Raw genomic sequence first — 25,814 nt, 5'->3', positions numbered from 1 at the left:
ACACCATCTTTAATCTTCTAAAGAGCATCTCAGAGAAAAGATAAAACAGTCATCTCGCAGAACAGAAGATCCTTCAGAGTTTCTCGAACACAAGACTCCAGCATCACCGTCGTTCCGCCGCGTCACACACGTCTCTTTACATAATGCTGTGCTGTGCAGAACTGTCATTATTGTGACTGATTCCCTCTCCCAAGGACACAGAGCATCAGTGAGAGACGTGGACATGACTGACAGCGGCTCATAGATCTGGATCATCACCGTATCACGGCTAACTGTCAGTGGAAGCCCACACAACTCCACTTTATTTACGTCTCTGAAAACCTCAGCTTGAATAGAAGCGTTATCAAGAGCAGTTCTCCCCGACGATCAAACCATTTCAGAGTTATTTTGGGGGTGGGTGAGGAGAGACATCACAGAAAGAGTTACAGGGGGCCTGAATTCCCATAAACCCCACCACACAAGCATGGTAACAGTAGCCGCATAGCAACTGGTTGCTAAAGAGACGCGAAAGGCAAGCCGCCGAAGGGTTGACTTGCTTACTTGGCAAGTGAGCCGTGCAAAAACGGAATTCCCGAGTGACTGGTAAAAGGCTCCGGTTGCTATGGTGACCTCATGGAAGGGATGGAGCTCTGGCATGTGCTTCCTCCCCATGATACACCACTGCAATACACACATTTGCACTGACATGAATAAACCGGGCCAACGAGACGCTTGACACACCGACTAATTATTTAATTGATTGGCCAATTATCTGCTAGAGGATATGAGAAAAGTTGGTGATCCTACTGTAAATCTTTCAATTTTCTACCATTTTGGTAGAATTTTGTATTTATTTGATTAAATAAATACATTAAAGTATTTTAAAAACAAGAATTGTTTATATTCTGGATTAATTAATAGAGTAATGGAATAAATAATTAATTAATAATAACTTTAATCGTATTTAAAAATAAATAAGAATTGTTTATATTCTGAAATACTTAGAAAAGAAATGCACATATTTACTATTTTAATAAATATAAGAATTGTTTATATTCTAGATTAATAGAAAAATAAAAGTTCTTCTTAATTTCTATTGTTTTTTTAAATAAATAAGAATTGTTTGTATTCTGAAATACTTAGTAGAAAAGAAATACACATATTTGCTATTTTAATAAATATAAGAATAGTTTATATTCTAGATTAATAGAAAAATAAAAGTTCTTCTTAATTTCTATTGTTTTTTTAAATAAATAAGAATTGTTTGTATTCTGAAATACTTAGTAGAAAAGAAATACACATATTTGCTATTTTAATAAATATAAGAATAGTTTATATTCTAGATTAATAGAAAAATAAAAGTTATTCTTAATTTCTATTGTTTTTTTAAATAAATAAGAATTGTTTGTATTCTGAAATACTTAGTAGAAAAGAAATACACATATTTGCTATTTTAATAAATATAAGAATTGTTTATATTCTGAAATACTTAGAAATACACATATTTGCTATTTTAATATAAGAATTGCACGTGATAAATGATAAATGGCGGCATCCATGGAGAAATGCATATATGAAACAAATTAAACAGCTTTTAATATCACCCTATTGTCCAAAAGTCATGTGATATCACGGAGTCTTTAAAGTGCAGCCTCTCTGATTGATCTGGCTTATGGGGAAAAGTTTCACATTGATCAAACATATGGCCTCGATTTGTAACCAATATTCTCTTTGGTCACAACTGTAGTCTGCCGGAAGACTTGAACATGAAGAATGGGGATATTCGTGGCATCTCCCCCAGCAAACCCCTCTGTTCCCCCGCCAGACTGAAACACATCCGCCAGGACTGGATCCAGAAAACACAGACAGCTCTGTGGAAAAGCATTTAGAAGAACTTTTTTCTTAGACGTTTATCTAATTTCTAAACACCCTGAATTATTATGTTAAATCCTCCAATAATAAAACTGCTTTAGAGCGGTCCAAAGCCGATACCCAGAAGAGCTGCACTCATATATAAAAGGTTTAAATGCATGCAGGTCCATTATTTAGAAAATGTACAAAGTTGTGAACAAAGTTTTAGTTCACATAATTAAAGTTGTGGGCAGATTTCAGCCAGAGAGTTGCTATCTTTTCTCATTTGCTTAAAATGTCACACAAGAGTCAAGTGGTGTCTCTCCAACACCAAAGAAAGCCGAATGATAGGAGTGTTTTTTTAGAGACATGATGACTCTAATACTTGCTCAAGCATGATAATTGCCTCACTAGGTCATATTTTAAGGTGAAGTGTGGAGACACCAAACAGAAATGCAAATTAATGACTGTTTTCAGACAAGTTTCAAGCACTCTTCCCCTCTGCCATTGCTCACCCGTCACATCACTGCTGGAGCCAACAGTAAGTGCGTTTACATGACCTTTAAAAGATGAATTTCAGACTAAAGAAATAATTGTACTTACTTATGCATGCATACTATGCCGTTTTGTAGTATAAATAGTGTGAGTAGTGCGTTCACACTGAAAATTCAAGATAGAAAAAGTACACTTTAATAAATAGCGAGATGATTAACCAAAAAAACAAACTCTGCATCCGAAATCAAATACTTCCCTACTATAGTATGCAAAAAAACATACACCAAAAGAATAGTCCGAATGCATAGTATTAGCATGCATTATAAACATTAGGTGAAAAGTCCCCGGATGACCTTCTACTTCCGCAGAGATTCTGAAATGCGCATCCGATGGACACTTTACCATCCCATGAGGCCACAGGAGAGGATTTGTGAAAGTGACACAACTGACGCTGGTAGGTCATGATGATGTTGAATGACAAAATAACCTAATAAAATTCTAATTGGTTAGAACCAAGCGTGCCGCACAACTCCTGAAAAGTGAAGCCAAAGCGTCTCGATCGCTGTGGCTAGTCCTAGTATAGCTCATAAACCCCGCCTCCCCGTGTTATTTAACGGCATGTGAGACCAACTAAACAATTAAATTACACTTCAAATATCTTTTTCCCAAAGATTGTTTCTGTCATTTACTGTAGTTTTTACCACTCTGACGTAAGTTCAGTTTGTTTTGTTTTTAAAATAAGTTTGTTTTTAGTTAGTTATTTGATGCGGTGGTGTGACGTCATGATTGACAGCTGTGATTGACAGGTTCTCTGAACGAAGTAGTCACTGAAGCACCAACAGACTTTTTTACGGGGTCTTCGGAGGACTGACGAGATTGGAGCTTTAAATTTAAAATCGAAATTTCCATAATTACTTTTTTAAAAAGTGCAGGAGCGTGAGCTTGCGATTGATTCTGCAAGAGTGAGGGCGGGGCCTTGATTTCCCGGCTTTACTTCCTGCTCACTACTGCGCAGACTCGGGTCCCGGGATCGCCACTGCGCGGACTCGGGTCCCGGGATCGCCACTGCGCGGACTCGGGTCCCGGGATCGCCACTGCGCGGACTCGGGTCCCGGGATCGCCACTGCGCGGACTCGGGTCCCGGGATCGCCACTGCGCGGACTCGGGTCCCGGGATCGCCACTGCGCGGACTCGGGTCCCGGGATCGCCACTGCGCGGACTCGGGTCCCGGGATCGCCACTGCGCGGACTCGGGTCCCGGGATCGCCACTGCGCGGACTCGGGTCCCGGGATCGCCACTGCGCGGACTCGGGTCCCGGGATCGCCACTGCGCGGACTCGGGTCCCGGGATCGCCACTGCGCGGACTCGGGTCCCGGGATCGCCACTGCGCGGACTCGGGTCCCGGGATCGCCACTGCGCGGACTCGGGTCCCGGGATCGCCACTGCGCGGACTCGGGTCCCGGGATCGCCACTGCGCGGACTCGGGTCCCGGGATCGCCACTGCGCGGACTCGGGTCCCGGGATCGCCACTGCGCGGACTCGGGTCCCGGGATCGCCACTGCGCGGACTCGGGTCCCGGGATCGCCACTGCGCGGACTCGGGTCCCGGGATCGCCACTGCGCGGACTCGGGTCCCGGGATCGCCACTGCGCGGACTCGGGTCCCGGGATCGCCACTGCGCGGACTCGGGTCCCGGGATCGCCACTGCGCGGACTCGGGTCCCGGGATCGCCACTGCGCGGACTCGGGTCCCGGGATCGCCACTGCGCGGACTCGGGTCCCGGGATCGCCACTGCGCGGACTCGGGTCCCGGGATCGCCACTGCGCGGACTCGGGTCCCGGGATCGCCACTGCGCGGACTCGGGTCCCGGGATCGCCACTGCGCGGTCCCGGGATCGCCACTGCGCAGACTCGGGTCCCGGGATCGCCACTGCGCAGACTCGGGTCCCGGGATCGCCACTGCGCGGACTCGGGTCCCGGGATCGCCACTGCGCGGACTCGGGTCCTGGGATCGCCACTGCGCAGACTCGGGTCCCGGGATCGCCACTGCGCAGACTCGGGTCCCGGGATCGCCACTGCGCAGACTCGGGTCCTGGGATCGCCACTGCGCAGACTCGGGTCCTGGGATCGCCACTGCGCAGACTCGGGTCCCGGGATCGCCACTGCGCAGACTCGGGTCCCGGGATCGCCACTGCGCAGACTCGGGTCCCGGGATCGCCACTGCGCAGACTCGGGTCCCGAGATGTCAGCCCCATGTCGGGACACTGGCGGCTTCACTTCTCACCAATGGAAGAGAGCGAAGGGGCGTCGTCCATCTTTTTTTACAGTCTATGGTTATAACACAGAACATAGTGCATGAGAACTAGTGTATAGTGTGTTATTTGGGACACAATTTTGAATTAAACCTCTGGATTCGTTTTATAATGCCTTTATTTTTAGATCTTTTAAGTTTTGGTAACATGACCTTTCAATGGAGGGACAGAAACCTCTCAGAATTCAAAATATTAACGTGTTTTAAAGATTAACCAAGTCTATATGGAGTTGGAACGGCATGAGGGTAAGAAAATGCCAGAATTTTCATTCTTGGGTGAACTAGCCATTAAAGTTAATAATAAATAAACCTATCCATTTCAAAATGCACGTTATCTTATTGTGAACAATAAATAGGTTTATGTCATAACTGAATGTTAAAAGTTCTCTGGTTGATGTATGCAGGACTTTTCTAATCATGGTTCAAGTGACCCAATTTAGACTTTTTCCTCCCATGTGGCACAGATCAGATTTGACCCACGAACATGGATTCCGATATTCGGTTTCAGGCATCATTCATATGTGGAAATAAATCTGATATGAGTCGAATACGGGCATTTGCGTCAGCCATGTAAGTGGACAGATCGTATATTCCCGTCAATGCGAGTCATACGTAATTGAAAAATTAAACGGTTGCAAATGACATCATCTCAGGTGGAAATCAACCACGATCACATGACTCTTTTCATTACCCAGGCTGCAACAAGGGCTCTCCTCTTTATTCTCCGCCTCAGACACCACTTTAAAGAAGGTATGGCACTTGTAATATCATTTTGTCTGCATCCATTGCAAATCGCACTGTTTTTACTTCCTTTTCTGCCTAAGCTTTTCCAGGTCAGTACGTCTACCTTGGGTTGTTTCGCCAAGTGTATACTGTAAATACAGATATTGGATATGGGTCACTTTTAAAAGAACATGTAAGGTCGGATACAGTCAACAAATCAGAATTGGGCATCAAGACCTGCAGTGTAAATGTGGCCTTAGTCCACATAAACCCACCCCTGAAAGCTTGTGTTTATCTGCCTTGACTTTTGAGTAACACGCCCACATCTCAACATCCAATAAAAAAAAACGATAAATAGAAACAAGTCCCTGCCCTACATTCTGTTTCAATAAACTGTTTAACTCGGATGTACGTCACAATACTTTTTATCAGTACTTTTCAGTACTGAATGAATTATAGTTATAATTTATTTCGGTTCATCTTCCTTCTATATTTTTATTTTCACTGAGTTTGTTGAAATGCATTATAGGATTTCCATCTCCTTTAGGGAGATATCCAATGCTGTCTGAGAATTTGGCCAAATCCAGGTTTCTTTTGGGCCTTTACACCAGGAGTGTGTCTATGCTGCCTATGGAGGAACAGATCGATGGAGCTAAAATATAACATGACATTAAACCATAGTTAGTTTTGAGTCTTGTGATTGAGTAAAGAAATTAGGAGACTTAAGAAGTCTCTGCCAATCTCACAATTTCTATTTTTTGTTCATGGCTTATTTTACTAGATAGCAAAATATAGCGATAATAAAATAAAATATAATTTAGTTATAATAAAATAAAATGTTAAAAATATGATTCAATTATGATTGTTATCCATTTAAGTTTCACACTGTTAGCATCATCTGATATACGAGCCTCGTCACACATTAATTTCTTTTAGAAATCGTTGCATAATAAAATGTGAAAAACAAGTGCTTTTATTTCAATGTTTTATCTTTACATTGTTCATTCACAGCAGACTGACTTTTTCTTTTTTGAGAAAGAGAAATCAAAATAGAAAGTAATATTGTTCATGCTGTGTACACAGTTATCATCACACGTCTTCTTATATCTGTACTCTTGCTCTAATCTGTTCCTCACACTTCATATTTCTGACTTCAAGTGTCACATGGATTTGGTCTTGGTGATGTGTGTCAGGGTGACATACGCAAAGTCCATGATACTCTGGCCAGAAATCCCTGTTATCCCTGTCAGCTCCTCCACTACCTGCAGTGCACATGAACCACACACTAGAGTCCTTTGAGATTGTCAAGATTGAAGCAAGTAACAGATATTTAAATACACTTCACAGCTGACTGACTGAATCATGATGTGGATTCAGAAGCTGTTCTGTACCTTTTCCCATGTTGAGATGTGATGAATGAAGGCGGCCACAGCAATGACTCCAACTCCCAGAAGCATGAAATCCTCCGTCACCGACACAAACTTGGCTCTGTTACAAACACAAAATATACTTCATATTTCCCCAGGCCATGGCAGCTCCCACCACCAAGCGGTGCGACGTTTACCTCAGAATGAGTAATGACCTTGTTGAAGGAGAAGTGTGTAATTCATGCACCACCAAACAGCAAATATATTAACTAGATTTACATTTCCCGAATGAAATGCGAGAGCAAAACACACCGGCTTGAGTTGTGGGCAGTTGGCAGGGCAATGTCATGTGGTGTTCTTAGAGGTTTTTAGCATGTTGTTATACGCTTGCTTGGGCATTAATAGGGATATGCAATGCATTATGTTGACTGAACCAAAATTTGGACAGCTGAGAAATATTTTGAAAGCACTAGAGATGTTCCGATTCCGATACTAGTATAAAATACCAATAAAAATTCTGGCATCGGTATCAGCGAGTACTTGCACCCATCTACCGATCCGATACCATTTTCATAAACAATACATAGTTATTGCACGCTAGCTTTGCTTAACGCTGCAAATCGGAGATCAAGTCTTCTTCGCTGCTCTAAACAGTGGTTGCCCGCGGTAACACAGGAACACAGGAAGTTGTGCTGTGTCGCCACAAGCAACCACCGTTTAGAGCAGTGAAGAAGAAATTAAAATGCACGCGCTAGCAGTATGTTTGGCAATATAACCGTTTACCGTTTATAAGTTTATTGTTCTGGATGACCAGCCACTGTCAGTCGTCAAAAACATTGGATTTTGTCGCTTAATTGAACATTTGGAGCCCCGGTATAGTTTGCCTGGTCGCAAACACATCTCTGAAACAGCGCTCCCTAAGCTATTCGAGAAGTGAACACATTTCATGTAACGTTAAACTAAAATATGTGCAAACAATCAGCTTTACTATCGACATCTGGAGCTGCGACGCGACCCCGCTGTCTTTACTGAGCTTGACAAGCACACTGGGTGGGCACAGTGTCATAAGTTTTAAAAAGATTATTTTCTTAAATTATTCATTTTTTTTTTTTGATTCCGAGATTTATTTGTTGTACTGTTTTTATACAGTTATATTGTAAAACTAAAATTCCTTTTTCCGTTTACCGTATTAGATTTGTGGCTGCATTTGAAGTTATTTTTCACTTAAAAATAAATAAAATACTACTGTGAAATGTATGTCAGATAATAAAAAATATTCTAGTTCACTGTGTGTATTTGTTCATGTTTTATTAAGGGATAAGTCTGAAGCACACCATAAAATAATTCTATAAATTCAAACAGGGCTAGTATGAATTGCAGCTGTATAGATATACACCCAGGTATCGGAATCGGTATAGAGCTCGGGCGTAGACGTTATGGAATGGTGCATTGTGGGTAGCGGCGGCCATTTTAGAGGTCACGTTTGGAATAAGGTAATAGCGTAATAGCGTAATAGCGTAATAGCGTAGCTGGCTGGTCTCCACCGGCACCGAGAAAGAGTATGGACCGTGACAAACAAAAAAAGTTGGCTATACTATACCGTATACTGACAAACTTAATAATGAAGCCAAACAACGCTACTTAAAAAAAAAATAAAAGAGTATATAGGCGGAATCGATTCCTATATGAACTATTATTAAAGTTTAGCAAGCCTCAGTTTCCCTGATATTTTCTCCTACCTGGTCTGTGGAGTGAGCGCTTACACCTCCGATCAATTAAAAAACTTCAAGACAATGGAGGCTCACCTGCCGTTCACAAATGGATGGGTGCAAGATCTGCAGATCTAAGTAAACGCAGAGAAAACAATCGTTCCCACTAAGGCAACGCTAACGTTAACCAAGCATCAGTGGTGACACTGACACACACACACACTTGTTAGATTCTGAGCTATGAAGCTTGTCTATGCGGGTTTGTTACACTTCAGGAGTAATTACTCGCATATCATACGTGCAATAATCCACTGTTTACGTCCGGTAGTTCTGTAATCCAGTATAATAACATTCACCTCAGACACAACCCACCGTTCACCAAAATAAATACTTTAATTACATCATACTTTAAATACTTTCAAATTAAATAGTATTCATTGATTTAAAGGTGATGGTTTTCCTCCGTACTGACCCAAGCCATCCGACGCCTCTTTGTATTTTCAGACACCAAGTCTCATTGCGTTTTTTTCCAAGTTCGAAAATGGTGAAAACTAACATGATTTATTTGCCGTCGACCGGGAGACCGATTACAGCAGGTCACAATACAGCAATATTGAACCATTTTCCTTAAAATAACCTAAATTAAACCTAATATTATCAAATGACCAACGTTACAATTTGAATTACCTACTCTCTACTATACAGTACATCTACTTCCGTACCGTGATTCCCACAATGCATTGCGACGTGACGAAACGATCCCGAGCTCTATTGGAAAGGGAAAAAGGGTATCGTCACATCTCTAGAAAGCACCAGTGTCTATGGCCAGTTAAACAAAGCAAGCTGAACAAACTGTGAGTTTGAGAGTAGTTGATAAAACCCTACAAATCCACACGGTTCAGATCATTTTCCAGCTGGTTTAAGCGCTCGCTAAATTCTCTCTCTATCAAATCAGGAGCTGTGTCTGAAATTGCCCTCAATCACTATTCCTACATTACTCCACTGATATAGTCCACTTGAAGGAGTGAACGAAAACGAGTGAGTGAATTTGGACACTGAGGGCCAGATGTACGTACATTTGCAAACGCAGCGGTAATAGCGCCATGGCCAAGACGCAGAAAGCGCTTGATGTGAAACCGCAGTGTGTGTGTTATGTACCAAACCTGCAGTTCATCAGGTAACCAGCGCCTGTCCACGTCCCACTATACCGTAAATTGCGCGTATTTAAACGTGCAATTGAATGGGCCTCCTCCTCTCTTTCCATCATGCTATGACTGTTTGAAATTATCCTGATCCCGATGCCAATAATAATAATGTATTGAGGAGTTTAACAACTGCTGGAGTGTGAACGCTGAGTCAGGGATTCGATGTTATCTTTGATTTCCTCCAGAAACTGTAATATTGCGGAGCTGCTTAATGATTTAGTTTTCACTCAACTGAAAAAGTGTGATTCTCGTGGCAAAAATGTTTTCAGCTCGTCTCCTTAGCCTGTGTCTTCGTCTTGCTCGGATTACTGCTGCCATTTCACCAGGAGGCGTATACCCGCTTCCTAAGTTACACCGGCTTTTAAGAGGCCATAACACTGCTAAAAAAATAACCAAACTAAACTCAAACTTATATGGGTATAGTCCCTGAAACTGTCTTCATGAAATATGCCATAAAAATGGCAAATTTATAGTTTTCTCTACAAAAACCCCAAACTTGATCTTTAAGAGCATCCTTTAAGAGTAGAGAGAGTCAATAGGGTGGGAAACAGCAGAAATTCAGTAGATAGCCTGTACCTTTGCTCATCAGAAGGACTGGGGCATCCGGTGGCAGATATGAGCAATGAGGTGTAGATTGTCTCCCTCTGCAGGTAAATAAACTGCAGTACACGCACACACAGGCGATGCAGCTGTGACACAGGGACTGTTGCATCATTATGGCCTGTGTGAGAGCACAAAACAGTGTTTTACACTATCTGAGTTCAGTTTATAGCTGCTACCTGACAAAAACACTGGAAATAATCTTACCCAGCACTTCCAAAAGGGTCTCCACGTACGTTACAGGATTTGGGACATTCAAATTAAAGTTGAGAGTTTTTAAAATGAGAATCTCCGAGTCCAAGAGTTGCTCTTTGGAGGAAGGGTAATTGACTGCCTGCAGAAATCTCATTGCGATGTCATTATTAACCACCTAGACGAATGCAAATAGAGCAAATCACAACATTACACATGGAAAATTTGTTTTGTTGTAATTTATGAGCTGAACATACATTCGAGTACAGGTCCAGTTTGCTGGCTATCTGAACGCTCGAGAGGATGAAGAGAAAGAGCTTCTTCTTGAGTGTTTGGAAGATGAGATCCTCTGCGTCCTCAGATGAAGCTCCTTGCATCCGCTGACCTTTCTGGCTGTGGATTAGATCTTCAATATATTTGGCCGTGAACCTAGAGCATGAAAAAGTGAAGGCGTTTTGAACAGATTTTTGATGAAAAATGTTCATTCGAGATTCTTTAAATTACCTCTCCAGTATTTCGATGGCCTGATATCCAACCACAGGGTTCAGTCCCAGCTCCTCACAAAGACGAAATACACACTCTGTGGACCGAATAGATGAGGGTGAACAAAAATGTATCAATGTAATAGCACAATGTTTTGGATATGGTGTTATACTGCAATACTATAGGAACATGGCTGTTAATATCTAAGCTCAAGCGCATTTGTTATCATTTTTCTCATAATTACTTGCAAATGTATTTATTTCTGTTAAAAACAAGGGAATAAAATAATTTGAATTAATTTAATACTTTGTGATTTCAGACAGTCTTTAGAAATTTAGAATTTTGTAAATGTCAAAATTATATCGTTAAATACTTTTAATTGATATCTTAAATTTGACAATCTTTGTAAACTATTTAACTATAGCCTACGTTACTTAGAAAAACCTGCTCATATTTTTTTTTACAGAATCAATAACCCTCCTAATAAAATGAGGTGTGATGCTAATTTGACACATATCTCTAAACTTCCGTAACTTTGATGAGTTTCCAAGCGGCAGCAAAATAAAAGTCCCTCTTCCGGCAATTTGGGCAATAATTTGACAAGAACACTTATCGGACAATTAAGAGATATAGGCAGATATATCGGTAGACCACTGAAATATATACATATGTTAATAATTCACTAACATATTACAGTGTGCATCATGGGATTATTGTCATCTGATACTTCTACCGTGGTACCCCTACAGTACTTTTTAGTCAGTGTCTGAAACCAGTGAGCTAGTTTGAGGCCAAACACACTCACCCACTATTCTCCTTTCTTTGAGACATCCACAGGGATCTGGCACATTCTCCAAGTTGGATTTGTTTCTCTTGTTGAGGTTGGACAGAATGTCGGTTAAAATGTCTAACGACACCAATCCAAATCTCAGGTTTCTCTGTTCCTTTGTGGGCGAGGAAAACATAGTAGTTGGCGCCATTTGTTCGTAAAGATAATCTTTTTTTTAGACACACAATAAAAAACATCGATTTCCACCAGGTGGCGCGCTTTAACTCAGAAAGCCAGATTTGTCATAATTGATATATTCATATACCAAAATATAATTATTTAAACCTATAATTTTGAGACTTTATTACAGGCACACGAATATAAATATGAGAAAGGGATTTCATTAAAATCATTGTTTGTTTGTTATGTTTTCGAAATTCCTTAATTACCATAACGACTGTGTGATTTGTCCGGGTCTGAGTAGCGTTGAGAAAAGTATCATGATCCACGTGACAACGCCATCAACCTGTTGTTTAAAGTGGCCTGGACAACGTTTTCTTCTTAATAAATATAATACAGGCCCAAAAACAATATGCAAGAATACAATAGATGTATCAAGACTACATTCACTAAAGTAATTAATACGTATTATGACTACGTGGTTTACAAAAAAGGATCGAGATGAATCAAAAACAATATTTAAATACATTTAATTATTTAAATTATTTAAAGTTATTGTAAAATACAGTGACTAAATAAATAAAAAAAATGCTAAAAAACAATAATAGTAATAAAAAAAGAGGCTTAAAAAACTAGTTGATGTAGTGTGATCTAGTTGTTCCAAAATATGTAAACTGAACTGGCATCAAATTCTCACACAACATCATGCTATCAAACCTGGCTGTCAAGAAGATTATACTTTTAATTAAATTAATGTTTTTTTTCTGACCATTATTTTAAGCATTTAGATAAAAGAAAAAAAAGCACAAACAAACATCTATTTAACGTTATTTATGCAATGATATGCCTCTGAGTTGCATTAAACAAGTGAAGCTTGAAAGAAGTAATTGGAAATACACCTGAATGCCACCTCATGAGCAGCCTCTGTGCCTCCTCTGTAATGCAAATGGATAGTGGAAGATAGAATATGTGTATAAATAGACCATTAAGAGTGAAATAAAAGTTAACAATATTAAATATAACAGAGATAATAAAGTAATTGCAGTCGAATTGTATACATTTGAGGGCCTCCAAGTGTTTGTGTGAAAGGGCCTCCAAATTGGGAAGGCCGCCTCTGGTGGTCGGGGGTCTCCTGGCCTTCAGATTAATGGTTGTTAATCACTTGCTATGTTTGCATGCAACCAAATAACCCATAAGTAATCAGATTGACAGCTCAATCGGACTGAAAAGCCTTCATTTTAACACCTTGATCGATCTGATTAAGCTTGATCTGAATGAAATTTCGATGGGATTGAAAGGGGTGGTTTATTCCTTTTCTAATCGGATCGAGAGAACATGTAAACACCTGATCGGTTTGAACCCCGAAACTGGAAAGGCTGCGCATGTGCAATGACATAGAAATGGTGTAATATACGCTCAGAATGAGCTGCAGTTGTTAATTTAAATGGCATAAAGCTTTGAGTGTTGTTCTCAAATTCTTCTACCACTCTTCTGTGAAGTGGAGCAGAACAACGTCCCATCAGTCCTCATTTCATACTTCATCCACAGACGCCTTGTTTTGGGTGCGGGACGGGGCATTTTTACTGTCTGATAACGGTTTCTTCTTGATCTCCCTTATAACATACAATAAAGAGCTTTTTATTTGCATCTTGCTTCCTCTTCTCATTCGTTACACTTATAGAGCAAGATTGATTGTAGGGTGATAGAAGATCGGTTAAATACAGGATCAAATCCGTTTCGGGCCTTACAGCTCACCAATACTTTAATTAATATACGGAATTTAATAGGTAACTAGTGTAGAGATGAAGAAATTGGTGTTATATGATCATATTTTCTTGACCTGGTAAGAACTCTAGCAGCTGCAGTGATGATCCAGGACAACCAGCTAGTAATGCATTACAGTAATCCAGACTAGAGGTCATGAATGCAAGAATTAACTTTCCTGCATCAGAAACAGAGATCATGTTCCGTAGCTTAGCAATGTTTCTAAGGTAGAGGAAGGTTGTTGTTTTTTACATTAAACTGTAATGTGGTTGGTTTTGACATTGGCTGTCATGAGGCCATTATATCTGTGTCATGAATATTTTTCTTGACCTCAACTACAGTGGTACAAATTGAATTTGTCATTAAAATGTTATAATAGCCTCATGACAGCCAATGTCAAAACCATGACTTTGGAAAACCAAAAGTTTTCATGACAAAGACACTGACAGGTTATGATGTATTGGTTTATGTCAAGTTGTCATAACAAAGACATCTCAAACAATGTCATATTTGCATTAAAAATGTCATAGGGCCTAATTGAGCGAATGACACTTAATGACAGTTGTCATAAACATGCATAAAAACTCCTTCATATTCATGACATGTGTCATGTCCTGATTATGAAGGTGTCATGTCAGTCTTATGCACACTCCTTCAAGTAAAGTGTTGCCAAAGTGGCCATTGTTAGTTCATGTCACGTAATGCAGTTTACTAATGTTAACAAATGGAACTTGATTGTAAAGGGTTCCAGATACTAGAACAAATGAGGGAACTGATGAGATCATTATAGGACACAGGTGAACAGGTGAATGTAATGTCTAAATAAACAGACTGGAGATGGAAAGTATTACACACACACACGCGCGCACACACACGCACGCATACACACACACACACACACACTTTTGTGCTTGCCACAACACTGTTTAACTGTGCATATTTGTCTTGTAAAATACACTTGAGATTACTGCTAAGCTATTTTTTTGGCAATTGTTAGTGCTCCTCCTCTGTTGATTTTAAACGGGACATTTGATGCCCTTCTTAACTCTACCGAGTAGTCCAGCCTATATGCTGTAATACTTCCTTATTATTCAATTCAGTTATGTACATAATGGTATTATATCAGATACATATGTCAGTAGTGAAAGAAGAGTAGGCTATAGGTGTTGTCAGAAACAGCTGTGAACAACATAAGGCAAGGTATGCAAGGGTTTTTCAGATATTAGTTGACTTAATTTGCTTCAAAAATATAACTTTTTATAGGATTTTCAGATGTATTGATATGTATTCTATATAATGTGTAATGATTTCTGCATGTATTTTCTCCACAGCTCCGCTCCAACTGAATCTGCTTTCATTACAATGGAGTATCTGAAGTATCTGATGCTGATATTTCTCATCAGTAAGTTTTTGTTGATATTTATAACACGTCTGAAAGATTTTATTTATTATTTATATTTTTTTGTAGAAATGAATGCAAATAATTTATTATTTCCTACAATGGCAATACAACAACAGGTGTATAGAAAGGGCAACAAAGAAAACTGTGTGTGTGTGTGTGTGTGTGTGTGTGTGTGTGTGTGTGTGTGTGTGTGTGTGTGTGTGTGTGTGTGTGTGTGTGTGTGTGTGTGTGTGTGTGTGTGTGTTTGTGTGTGTTCTTACACATGATAGCCTAAAGTTTCTAAACAGATACACAATAAATTATTTTTAGAAGTTTTAAATAAAACAATGATTATTACGTTTTACAAGCTGTTATTTCAGTCTTTCTACTTCAACATTTCATGTTTAATTCAGTGTGTTACTTGCCATTTCTTTATAATTGTTTGTGCAAATAAGGAACTCCCGCACACTATCGGTAGTTTGCAATTAAAATAAAAAAACTTTTTATTAGCAACGTTTCGGTCTCACGACCTTCATCACGCATATACAAATATTCAAAAATATTCCCATTAAAAAAAAAAAACACATGACCAATCAACAACGCTCCATCTGTAACCTCTTAAGCTCATCGAGAATACATAATTAACAACACGTCATCATAAACAGTTACAAACTATAATTTGTAACTGTAATAATATCCGAACTTTGATATTATTATTTTCAATTATAGTTTGTAACTGTTTATGATGACATGTTGTTAATTATGTATTCTCAATGAGTTTAAGAGGGTACAGATGGAGCGTTGTTGATTGGTCATGTGTTTATTTTAAATGGGATGAGTTTGAATATTTGTATATGCCTGATAAAGGTCGTGAGACCGAAACGCTGCTAATAAAAAGTTTTTTGATTTTAACTTGCAAACTACTGATAGTGTGCGGGAGTTCCTTATTTGCAGATTTGTCGACCTACCTAATTGGTCTTCTTTTCCTACGCACCTATCACAGGTGACGATGGTGTTTGTTAATTTTATAATTGTTTGCGAAATTGACAATTGTTACGAAACTGCTCCGAGACTAGAAGGTGAGATCCAAATGCAGCTTTATTATATGGGGCAATCCAGACACGTAATCCAAAGAACAGGCAAGAGGTCAAAGCACAGGTAGGCAGTCCAAACAAAGAAACAAATAAACAAAACAGGCAGGGGTCAGAGAGTAATTCACGGAACAGGCAAGAAATCCCAAAAAACAAGAGACATGAAAGCCTAGGTCATCTGGTTGTACAGTTCATGGGTTGTCTTCAATTGGTATCACTTTATTTTAAGGGTCCATAATAATGCGGTAGTTAGGCATTAAAGCTAGGGTAGGTAATCCTGTTCAGAAACATTTTTTTTTATACTGGGTGAAATGGTCCTTCCATTCTGATAGTAGTCAATACATTATGTGTTCAGAAAAAGGAATGAAAAAAATCTGACCTCTGTAGTAGCTGTAGGACAGTAAAAACTCTGACCAATCACTGCCATTCGGTGCGAATGTAAAGAACCAATCAGATGCCTTCATGTCTCGTGCCCGAGCACCACTGCGTGCACAGCAGTGATGCGCGGGTCAATGTATAAACAACCCGCACCCGACCGACGTTTTCAACTAACCCGCCCGCTACTCGGACCGCAAAAAAAAAGAAAGAAAATATTGTAACTTACCCGACCCGCTTCCTGACCCGCAGTAAATGCTCATCGCATCATTGGGCCATCGACGGAGGAACTAGGGGTGCGCATTTTTCAGAATGCTGTATGATATAGCCTAGTGTTTTGTAATAAAGGCTTGATTTATTCATTTATTTCGTTTCATTTTCTTAACAATTAAGATGCTGCATGTGTTTATCCAGTCTAATCGACGTGTGCGTCTCTCCCCTGACTTTCCCAACAAAAATCCCGCCCCCTCTCGAAAAAATCCCAATGCTAACAGTAGCTTCTCTGTCGGTATAAGCCAGTTGCGTTACAGGTCGTAGGTACATGCAGCTGACTCCAAATGTGGATGCGCGTTCATGTTTGTGGGGGGGCGTAGCTTTGGGCGGAGCACTGACAGGAGGGGGCGGAGCTTAGAAGAGGTGCCACTTTCAAATCTGGCTAGCTCTCCAACATTACCTACCCTAGCTTTAACACACCAGTAGTAAATAATTAACTGAACATAAAGTAAAGGAATATTAGCCATTATTTATGCAGTATCAACACACTAAAAATTGCCTTTACTGTACATGGTAACTTATTCTGGTGAATAAACTTGAACCTTACTCAATAAGTGCCATACAAATCAGTAATTAATGTGGACATACTTTTCACTTTAGAACAGGGGGTCATATTGTTTTTATTATACACTTAGCAATTCATTATTCAAAACTGTAAAACCAACACTAATTAAACATAATGATTCATATTATGCAGTTTCCCTAAAAAATAACACACAGAACTAAACTCACAGAAATAAAACCTTGGTAACGCTTTAGATTACAGCCCGGAAAGTACTGCGTAATTACAATGAAATTACAGTGTAACTTTCGGTAATTACAGTGTACCTATAAAGTACTTATGTGTAAGTATAGGGGAACAATATGTAAAGTCTTGGGAATAAAGGGGTAACAACCAGGAAAATACTGCGTAATTAAAACTAAATTACAGTGTAACTTTCGGTAATTACAGTGTACCTATAAAGTACGTACGTGTAATTATATAGGGGAACAATGTAAAGTTTTGGAATAAAGGGGTAACAACCAGGAAAAAAAACAAAATTTTTAGGCAAATTATTTATACTGTAAGTATTTTAGAACTACGGGGTACTTATACTATAATACAATCTTACTTTTGGGAGCAATTTAGCGAGTAGGCTACATACACCTTTTTGTAATAATAGTGTATACAAATACATAAAGGCTTTTTTCAAATTACGGGGTAGCCTATATATCAGTGCATTTATAAAGTAGGCTAATTTGTTTTTATTGCAAAGGTGCACTGATTAAGTTGTTTCAAGGCAAGTAAAACTACAACTTTTTTTTTTTTTTAAATGCTGGGGAAATATACTCTTGTTTCTTGTAGTTACAGGGTAAGTATGACATTGCGGGCCGTAAATTAAAGTGGTGCTTCTTACCCTCTTGTTTCATGTAGTTACAGGGTAAGTAGCCTACAATAAAAACACATGTAAACACACAATCTGATATCACTTGGAAAACTTTATTTGAAAAACAACTTATTTCAAAAAAGGACTTTATTCCTTTTTTAAAATCAACTTTTCATTTCAAATACTAAAGTCCTGACAGAAAGTATACATTTTTGCATGGCTTCCTACTTCCTCCTCCTCCTCTTGTTCCTCTTCTTCTTTTTCTATCATTACACTGATTAGCCTAATCTTAAGAATGAGTCTTTTGCTATTCTGTATTATGTATTAAAAGAAAATAGGCTACAGTACACCCAGAAATGTTCTCGTAATTTACTCATCTTTTCGCTACCGACCAACTGTCACCAGCGTCCAGCGAGTGCATGAGAGTCGGCTTGGCTTCGTGTTTGGTGAAGCTTCACGCGTTCATTACGTTCTCGCGGGAGTTAGATGTGAAACTCGCGCGAGAACTGCCATCTCTGTTCTTCTGTATTGTTTGTTTTTCATTATTATTATGTGTTATTGTTTGTATTTTGTTGTGAGCATTAAAAAAAAAAAAAAAAATCGACATTCGGTTTCTCGGCGCGCTTACGTCACGCGTGTCAAGCGTGAACTCAACCCTCTCATGCACGCGCAAGTGAAAGTTGGTCGGAACTCGGAACGGAAGCGATAGTCTTTAAAATGTTTAAAATATTTGGTATTTTTCTAACAAACACTTATCGTCTCACTTCAGAAGACATTGATTCATCCATTGGGGTCGTATGGATTACTTTAGTTATTGCTGTATGTGCTGTTTGATGTCAACTTTTAGGAACACATGGGCTTGCATTATGCATTCACAGAGATTATATATTTTTCTAAAAAAAAAAATTGTGTTAATCTGAAGAAGGAAATTCATATACATCTCGGATGACATGAGGGTAAAAGATGAGTAAATGGTGAGGACATTTCTGTACTGTATTTTCTTTTAACACATAATACAGAATAGCAAGAGACATGTGATTCCTTCTTAAGATTTATCAGTGGAAAGAAAGATGAAGAGGAACAAGAGTCAAGCACAAGCAAGAGAAAGTGTTGTAAATCCGTTTTAAAATAAGTTGTTTTTCAAATAAAGTTTTCCAAGTGATATCAGATTGTGTGTTTATGTGTTTTTATTGTACTTACCCTGTAACTACATGAAACAAGAGGGTAAGAAGCACCATTTTAATTTACGGCCCGCAATGTCATACTTACCCTGTAACTACATGAAACGAGTATATTTCCCCAGCATTTAAAAAAAAAAAAAAGTTGCAATAGTTTTACTTGCATTGAAACAACTTAATCAGTGCACCTTTGCAATAAAAACAAATTAGCCTACTTTATAAATGCACTGATATATAGGCTACCCCGTAATTTGAAAAAAGCCTTGTGTATACACTATTATTACAAAAAGGTGCAGTGTATGTAGCCTACTCGCTAAATTGCTCCCAAAAGTAAGATTGTATTATAGTATAAGTACCCCGTAGTTCTAAAATACTTAATAATTTGCCTAAATAAATTTTTTTTCTTTCCTGGTTGTTACCCCTTTATTCCAAAACTTTAAATTGTTTCCCTATATACTTACACGTACGTACTTTATAGGTACACTGTAATTACCGAAAGTTACACTGTAATTTAGTTTTAATTACGCAGTATTTTCCTGGTTGTTACCCCTTTATTCCCAAGACTTTACATATTGTTCCCCTATACTTACACATAAGTACTTTATAGGTACACTGTAATTACCGAAAGTTACACTGTAATTTCATTGTAATTACGCAGTACTTTCCGGGCTGTAATCTAAAGCGTTACCGTTGGGGTAACACTTTATGTCGATAGTCCATTTTAGACATGACAGCCTAAAGTTTCTAAATGTCTAACTTTGCCCAGCAGTTCTTGGCAGTATAAGCAGATGGAGGTGATAAAACTGTGGTCACACTCATAGAGCCGGTTCCTCCAGCCGACATTAAGTCAGGCTTCTACAGCCCCTACTTTGTTTGCCTATTACTGTGTATTTAAATAACACCCTGCGTGTCCATACTATCCATCCATATGTACCATTCGTTCAAAGCAAACAGTCTGACGCAACAAACTCATCCAAGTCGTTATAATCCTTTTTCATTCTTGTTTATTTTGTACTTCAAAGCAAGAACAACCTTCTAACTTTATTTAACAACAAAATATGGAACGGCGTTCAAAAAACTGTATTGCTCTGTCATCCACAACACGGATATGACGTCTTAATCCCCTCATCAGTTAGCAAGGACATAACAAAAGCATAAATAATTATAGTATAAACATTCTTAATCTTTGTAAAAAAAAAAAAATACAAGTACAATGAGTAATAATCAACACTTCAATATTATCAAATTTGCACAATGTATTATGGCTCTAACAATGTGAGATTAAAATAAGTGTGTCCCAAAGAATAGTATGTTGAAAAGAGTTTGCCAGAAGTCCCCGGATGTTCTATTTCCGGTGGATTTTCGAAGTGTGGATCCATGCCCAAGCGTGCCACACGAGTCCTAAGTGAAGCAGGAAAGGAAAGGCAGTGGGTTACAACCAATTTTAGATCTGTGTGTCTTGAATCAGGCCCTTCTCAAGCTTCTGTTCAAGATGCTAACTCAGAGATACATTTTCCAATGCGTTCTCCCTCGACACAGATCGTTAAGCTTTGCGTTCGAGGGACGGGCATATCAGTACATGGTCCTCCCCTTCGAGGTGTCCCTGTCGCCCTGTGTTTTTACGAAGGTCGCGGAGGCCGCCCTTGCCCCTCTAAGGGAGGGGGGTTTTCGCATCCTCAACTATCTTGACAACTGGCTCATTCTGGCCCACTCACGAGATCATTTGTGTGAACACAGGGACCTGGTGCTCAGGCACCTCAGCCATCTGGTGCTTCGGGTCAACTGGGAAAAGAGCAAACTCTCCCCCATGCAGAGTATCTCTTTTCTCGGTGATACCCCTTGGATTGCTTCATATGAGACGCTGGTTACACAGCCGAGTCCTGAGATGGGCATGGCACCGTGACGTATTTCAGGTGATAATCACACCGGTTTGTCGCTGAGCTTTCAGCCCGTGGTCAGACCTTGCTTTTCTACGGGCAGGAGTCCCCCTAGAACAAGTGTCCAGGCATGTTGTTGTCTCAACAGATGCCTCCACCACCGGCTGTGTGCAACAGACACGCTGCCTCGGGCTCCTGGACTTATGTAATGAACGAACTCTTGAACTAACAGCAGCGTGATAAGAAATGGCCTAAAATGACAAACCATCTTTGGAAAAAAATATTTGAAGTGCAATTTAATTGTTTAGTCTGTCTCACATTCAATTCAATTCAAATTTATTTGTATAGCGCTTTTCACAATACATATTGTTTCAAAGCAGCTTTACAGAAAATGCATTTCAGAAATGTACATAGAAAAATACAGTTAGTTAATCATGTATTAATTTAGGCCATAACATATCGCCGGCGTTGGGTCGTCTCTACACAGGCGTTGGGTCGTCTCTTCACAGGCGTTGGGGCATCTGAAGTCTCCATGAGAGGCTGGATACATAACTGGAGCTGACAACATCAGGACGGCTATTCCAGAGTTTAGGAGCTAGATGTGAAAACGCCCTCCCTCCTTTAGTGGACTTAGATATCCTAGGTACGACCAGAAGCCTCGAATTTAGCGATCTTAAAGAGCGCGATGGATTGTAGGGCGATAGAAGATCCCTTAAATACACAGGAGCTAAACCATTTAGGGCTTTATAGGTCAGTAGCAATACTTTGTAATTGATACGGAACTTAATAGGTAACCAGTGTAGAGATGATAAAATTGGTGTTATATGATCATATTTTCTTGACCTAGTAAGAACTCTAGCCGCTGCATTTTGGACTAACTGTAGCTTGTTTACTGAGGATGCAGGACAAGAGAGGGTGGGGTTTATGACCTATACTGCATCCAGCCACCTGGGGGGGTGATCAAAACACTTTGGCTTCACTTTTCAGGACTCGTGTACCACACTTGGGCATGGATCCACACTTCGAAAATCCACCGAAATTAGTAAACCGTCTGGGGACTTCTGGCATACTCTTTTCAACATACTATGCTTTGGGACACATATTTTTTAATCTCACATATACTGTTTAGGATGGATAGTATGGACATTGAGATGCAGGGTGGTTTTCAAATACACAGTAATAGGCAAATAAGACACACTTTGGAAAAATCACTGAACTAATCAACAAGAAAAACTACAAAGGACTACAAAACATGGCACAGAACAGGAAATCACAAACGTTTTTTTTTTTTTTTTTTTGGATCATGTTTTTTTTTATTGTTATTATGCTTCAACAACACAAACAAACAAAGAAAATCACAAAAGTCCACACAAGTTAGGGGGGAGCAATCGTACTCGGGTTGGGAACAGGCAATCGAACCAAGTGTGAAAGAGCCCTAAGGCTGGGATTATGACCTGGTGGTGGAGCCTTGCATTAAATTTAGCTGAATCCCTTTACTAGTTAACAATTTAGCCGCAGCTGGATTCATAGGATATGATTATCAGCTTATTCATGCCCAGTCAATTGGAGTATCTATCGATTGGAGTATCACCAGTATCTAAAATACTGAAATGAGCAGAGATTCTGCAACAGCTAGATTGTGAACCACAAAATGATTAACCTTGAACATACTCACACTGTGTTTGACTTTTATTTAACTACTACTTATGTCCTTTTACATTTTAGATGACACGAGAAAAGCTATAAAAGGTAACAATGTGTTTAAAGTATAAAAAATATAAAAGATTTTGTGAATTATTTACAGTTCTAACACTATTCCCTTCAGCACAACACTGTGGGGTTTCCTCACTGAACACTCGTATTGTGGGAGGTGAGGATGCACCTGCGGGGAACTGGCCTTGGCAGGTCAGTCTACACGCTAATGGCTATTTCACCTGTGGAGGGTCCCTCATCAGCCACGAATGGGTGCTCACTGCGGCTCACTGCGTTTACCTCTCGTAAGAAAACAAAATAGATGTATACATAATATAATGTGTGATTTAATGTGAAAGTGCATTTGTTAGAGATAATTGTTTTCCACATTCAGATCCCCAGACAGTAACTGGACTGTTTACCTGGGCAGACAAAGCCAAAACATTTCAGTCTCTAACCCAAACTTGGTGAGTCGAGGAGTCCAATCCATCATTACACATCCAGACTATGACCCTTCACAGTCGACCAATGACATCGCCTTGCTGAGATTGAGTGAGCCAGTGAACTTTACCAGCTACATCAGCCCAATCTGCCTGGCTGCTAATGACAGTGTCTTTCACAACGGCACCACCTGCTGGTCCACTGGATGGGGAAGAACCGGCTTTGTAGGTAATGATAATAATTTTGACACATTGGACTACATCTGGATTATGTAACCAGATGAAAAATAACAAAGTACTTGTTATTGTACAACAGTTTATTGTAAACCTTACTAGTAGTTATAAATTGGTAAAGTGAGATACTTTTGCCAATTTAGTTTCCTTAAACTTTTAATTAGGACCCACATACTGAAACCTGACATTATACCTTAATGGAAAGCTTAGGATTTATCTTACCCGAAAAAAAAAAAAAAATTACTGTACTAGATAATTGGAAGAACAACGATGAACCAAACGATTCAACAATGTCAAAACAAACCCCCTGGCCAAACTCCAGATTTTCTTCAGGCAATACTGGCAAAATAAAACACAACACAGGTTTATATAAATATTACAGTATCCCCTTGTTAAATCAATTTAATCAAATTAAATATCCATTACGTTTTATTAATCGATTAACATTTTCCTTTACCATGTTATTGTTCCCTTCAAACTCTTCTGTGTTGATTTAAAAATGTTTTGCTCTTTTCCTTAATCATCTTAATGATTCTAAAGTAAATATTATCTTTAAAATGATCTGGAATTACTTTCAATATTTCTATATTGAAATTAATTAACATCATAAGAAATTGGTTAATACTTTATTTGACAGTGTCCTTGTTACACATATGTTACTATAGTAATAACTAAAAATGATGCATAACTACATGCAACTGTCACGTATAGTAGATGACAAGGAAGTGCCCGAAAAGAGGAAATGATCACAAATCAAGCACAGCGTCAGTTCAGACAGGCCACGCCACTCACACGGACTACCCCGCCAGGCGGCAGCACTTTGCGGACAAAGCTGCATCGCAACTGCACACTCCACCTGCAGGTTACCCACTTACACTTGGCCACCCCACCATCGAGGGTAGTGAGAGCGGAGAAGGCGCCAGAGCGGTTTTGGGCAGAAAAAGCTGCCTTCCACGACTTTGTAATCTTCTCATGCACTTTTGGGAAGAGAGGCACTGGGGTTCACTGATGTGTGAAGATATCATCCAGCTTAAAGTTTCGGGACACGGTGGAGGGTTCCATCGAGCCCGACGCTCTCAGCGGCCCAGGAAAGCATGGCCTTCAGCTCTGGTTCAGACTCGAACCACGCTACTCTCCTCGAATGGGGATGCGCAGCCGAATCTTCCTCCCCAGAGAACTATAGCCCACTTTCCAATGGGAATAGCAGAGAGGACTCCACCTCTTTCGAGGTACTCATGTCTCGACCGCAGCATAGCGATGGTCATCTTCCCGCTGTGGGTGTATGACTCATCTACAAACGCCACCTCAGCGTGCTTCCGGCCCAGACACGTGAGGCAGTGATCGTGACTGTCAGACGGAGACAGGAAACAAGCCTCCAGAAACACACGGGTTGAATTACATCTTTAGAAAGACGTACTCTTTCAGTTTGGGAAACAAGCTCTTTAGTTTTGAGGCGCACAGGGGAACAATCGCTGCACAACATTCAAGACCGTTGTGAAGCCTGCTGCACTCAGGAATGATCTCTCATAAGCTGCAGTGAATGCAGAGGAAGGCTCTCTTTATCTTCGCTGATGCACCGTCACACCAACACCGCTGCTGAGCTGCTTCCAGGTTTGTAGACACTCATGATTACAGAGCAGAATCTGGTATGAAACGCTCAGCGCCGAAGCAAAAGCTGAACTGAGCGAGCGCACCGCACTTCCTTATATACCCACTTCAGGGGTGGAAATCGAGATGCAAATCTCGCTCGCTCGATGTCCATTGGCTTGCTTTGTTTACACACGAAGATGGTAATTCTGCAGGAACTTCTCCACATATTTCTCCAGAGGTCGACTTCTCTGATGGAGGAGGAAGAGGAGATGATCCTCAGACTGTCTTCTTGACTCAGCCAGATCCATGTTTCCTCTTCTTGTCTTTGGGTTCGGTGTTCTGTAGATGACAAGGAAGTGCCTAACAAGAGGAAATTATCACAACTGGCTTTAATAATATAACTTGGGGACTTACAAAATAAAGTAAGGAGTATTAGCAAAGTTTATCACACAAAGTAAAGATGACACCGAACAAAGAATGGCATGAACTGAGGCTATATATAAGGAGCAATATATAACAATGAAACTCAAGAATGAACAGAACAGAAAACAAACTCAACATGTCAGAAACTAACCCTAAACCAAACCTAATCCTAACCCTATAGTTATCACATGCAGTTATATCACTCAGTACTTAAATTACACTGTAACAAGGACACCTTAAAATAACCAAAAATGTTATGTAACATTT

General features: G+C 39.8%; 2 protein-coding genes across 6 annotated transcripts in view; one reads left to right on the top strand and one right to left on the bottom strand.

The window, feature by feature from the left end:
- Positions 1 to 1,435: 1,435 nt before the first annotated feature.
- Positions 1,436 to 12,225, bottom strand: cntd1 (cyclin N-terminal domain containing 1). Of its 5 annotated transcripts, none has more exons than XM_079594666.1 (8): positions 12,132 to 12,225; positions 11,719 to 11,857; positions 10,935 to 11,010; positions 10,688 to 10,859; positions 10,446 to 10,608; positions 10,215 to 10,359; positions 6,749 to 6,845; positions 1,468 to 1,850 (listed from the first exon to the last, which is right to left on the bottom strand). In XM_079594666.1, the coding sequence occupies exons 1-8, from the start codon at positions 12,132 to 12,134 to the stop codon at positions 1,674 to 1,676; spliced, it is 972 nt and encodes a 323-aa protein (XP_079450792.1). In that variant the 5' UTR covers positions 12,135 to 12,225; the 3' UTR covers positions 1,468 to 1,673. The 5 variants fall into 5 exon arrangements, with proteins under 5 accessions (XP_079450791.1, XP_079450792.1, XP_079450794.1 ...); XM_079594668.1 differs by lacking the exon at positions 1,468 to 1,850 and adding an exon at positions 6,309 to 6,619; XM_079594665.1 differs by lacking the exon at positions 12,132 to 12,225 and having other exon boundaries at positions 1,436 to 1,850; positions 11,719 to 11,934.
- A 2,499-nt stretch (positions 12,226 to 14,724) lies between these two features.
- Positions 14,725 to 25,814, top strand: part of LOC306989620 (transmembrane protease serine 9-like) — a 31,579-nt gene continuing 20,489 nt past the window's right edge. The window contains exons 1-5 of the mRNA XM_079595468.1: positions 14,725 to 14,826; positions 14,958 to 15,028; positions 22,894 to 22,917; positions 22,994 to 23,165; positions 23,255 to 23,529. Of these exons, the coding sequence (XP_079451594.1) occupies positions 14,989 to 15,028; positions 22,894 to 22,917; positions 22,994 to 23,165; positions 23,255 to 23,529 (511 nt within the window). The 5' untranslated portion in view covers positions 14,725 to 14,826; positions 14,958 to 14,988. The remainder of the gene's footprint in view (positions 14,827 to 14,957; positions 15,029 to 22,893; positions 22,918 to 22,993; positions 23,166 to 23,254; positions 23,530 to 25,814) is intronic.

This window comes from Phoxinus phoxinus (genome assembly GCF_949152265.1).
Source record: "Phoxinus phoxinus genome assembly, chromosome: 21".
NCBI classification, from domain to species: Eukaryota; Metazoa; Chordata; class Actinopteri; order Cypriniformes; family Leuciscidae; genus Phoxinus; species Phoxinus phoxinus.
Note: the sequence above shows the minus strand (reverse complement) of the source record. Positions and strands in the feature narration are given on the sequence as shown.

What these genes read in the sequence shown, in the direction of transcription:
- cntd1 (XM_079594665.1), bottom strand. Translation starts at nt 11,893, where the DNA reads ATGGCGCCAACTACTATGTTTTCCTCGCCCACAAAGGAACAGAGAAAC. An exon ending in GACCCTTTTGGAAGTGCTGG is followed by an intron (nt 10,360 to 10,445) that starts GTAAGATTATTT and finishes GCTCTCACACAG; the next exon opens with GCCATAATGATGCAACAGTC. An exon ending in ACATCTCAACATGGGAAAAG is followed by an intron (nt 1,851 to 6,748) that starts GTACAGAACAGC and finishes GCTTTTCCACAG; the next exon opens with AGCTGTCTGTGTTTTCTGGA.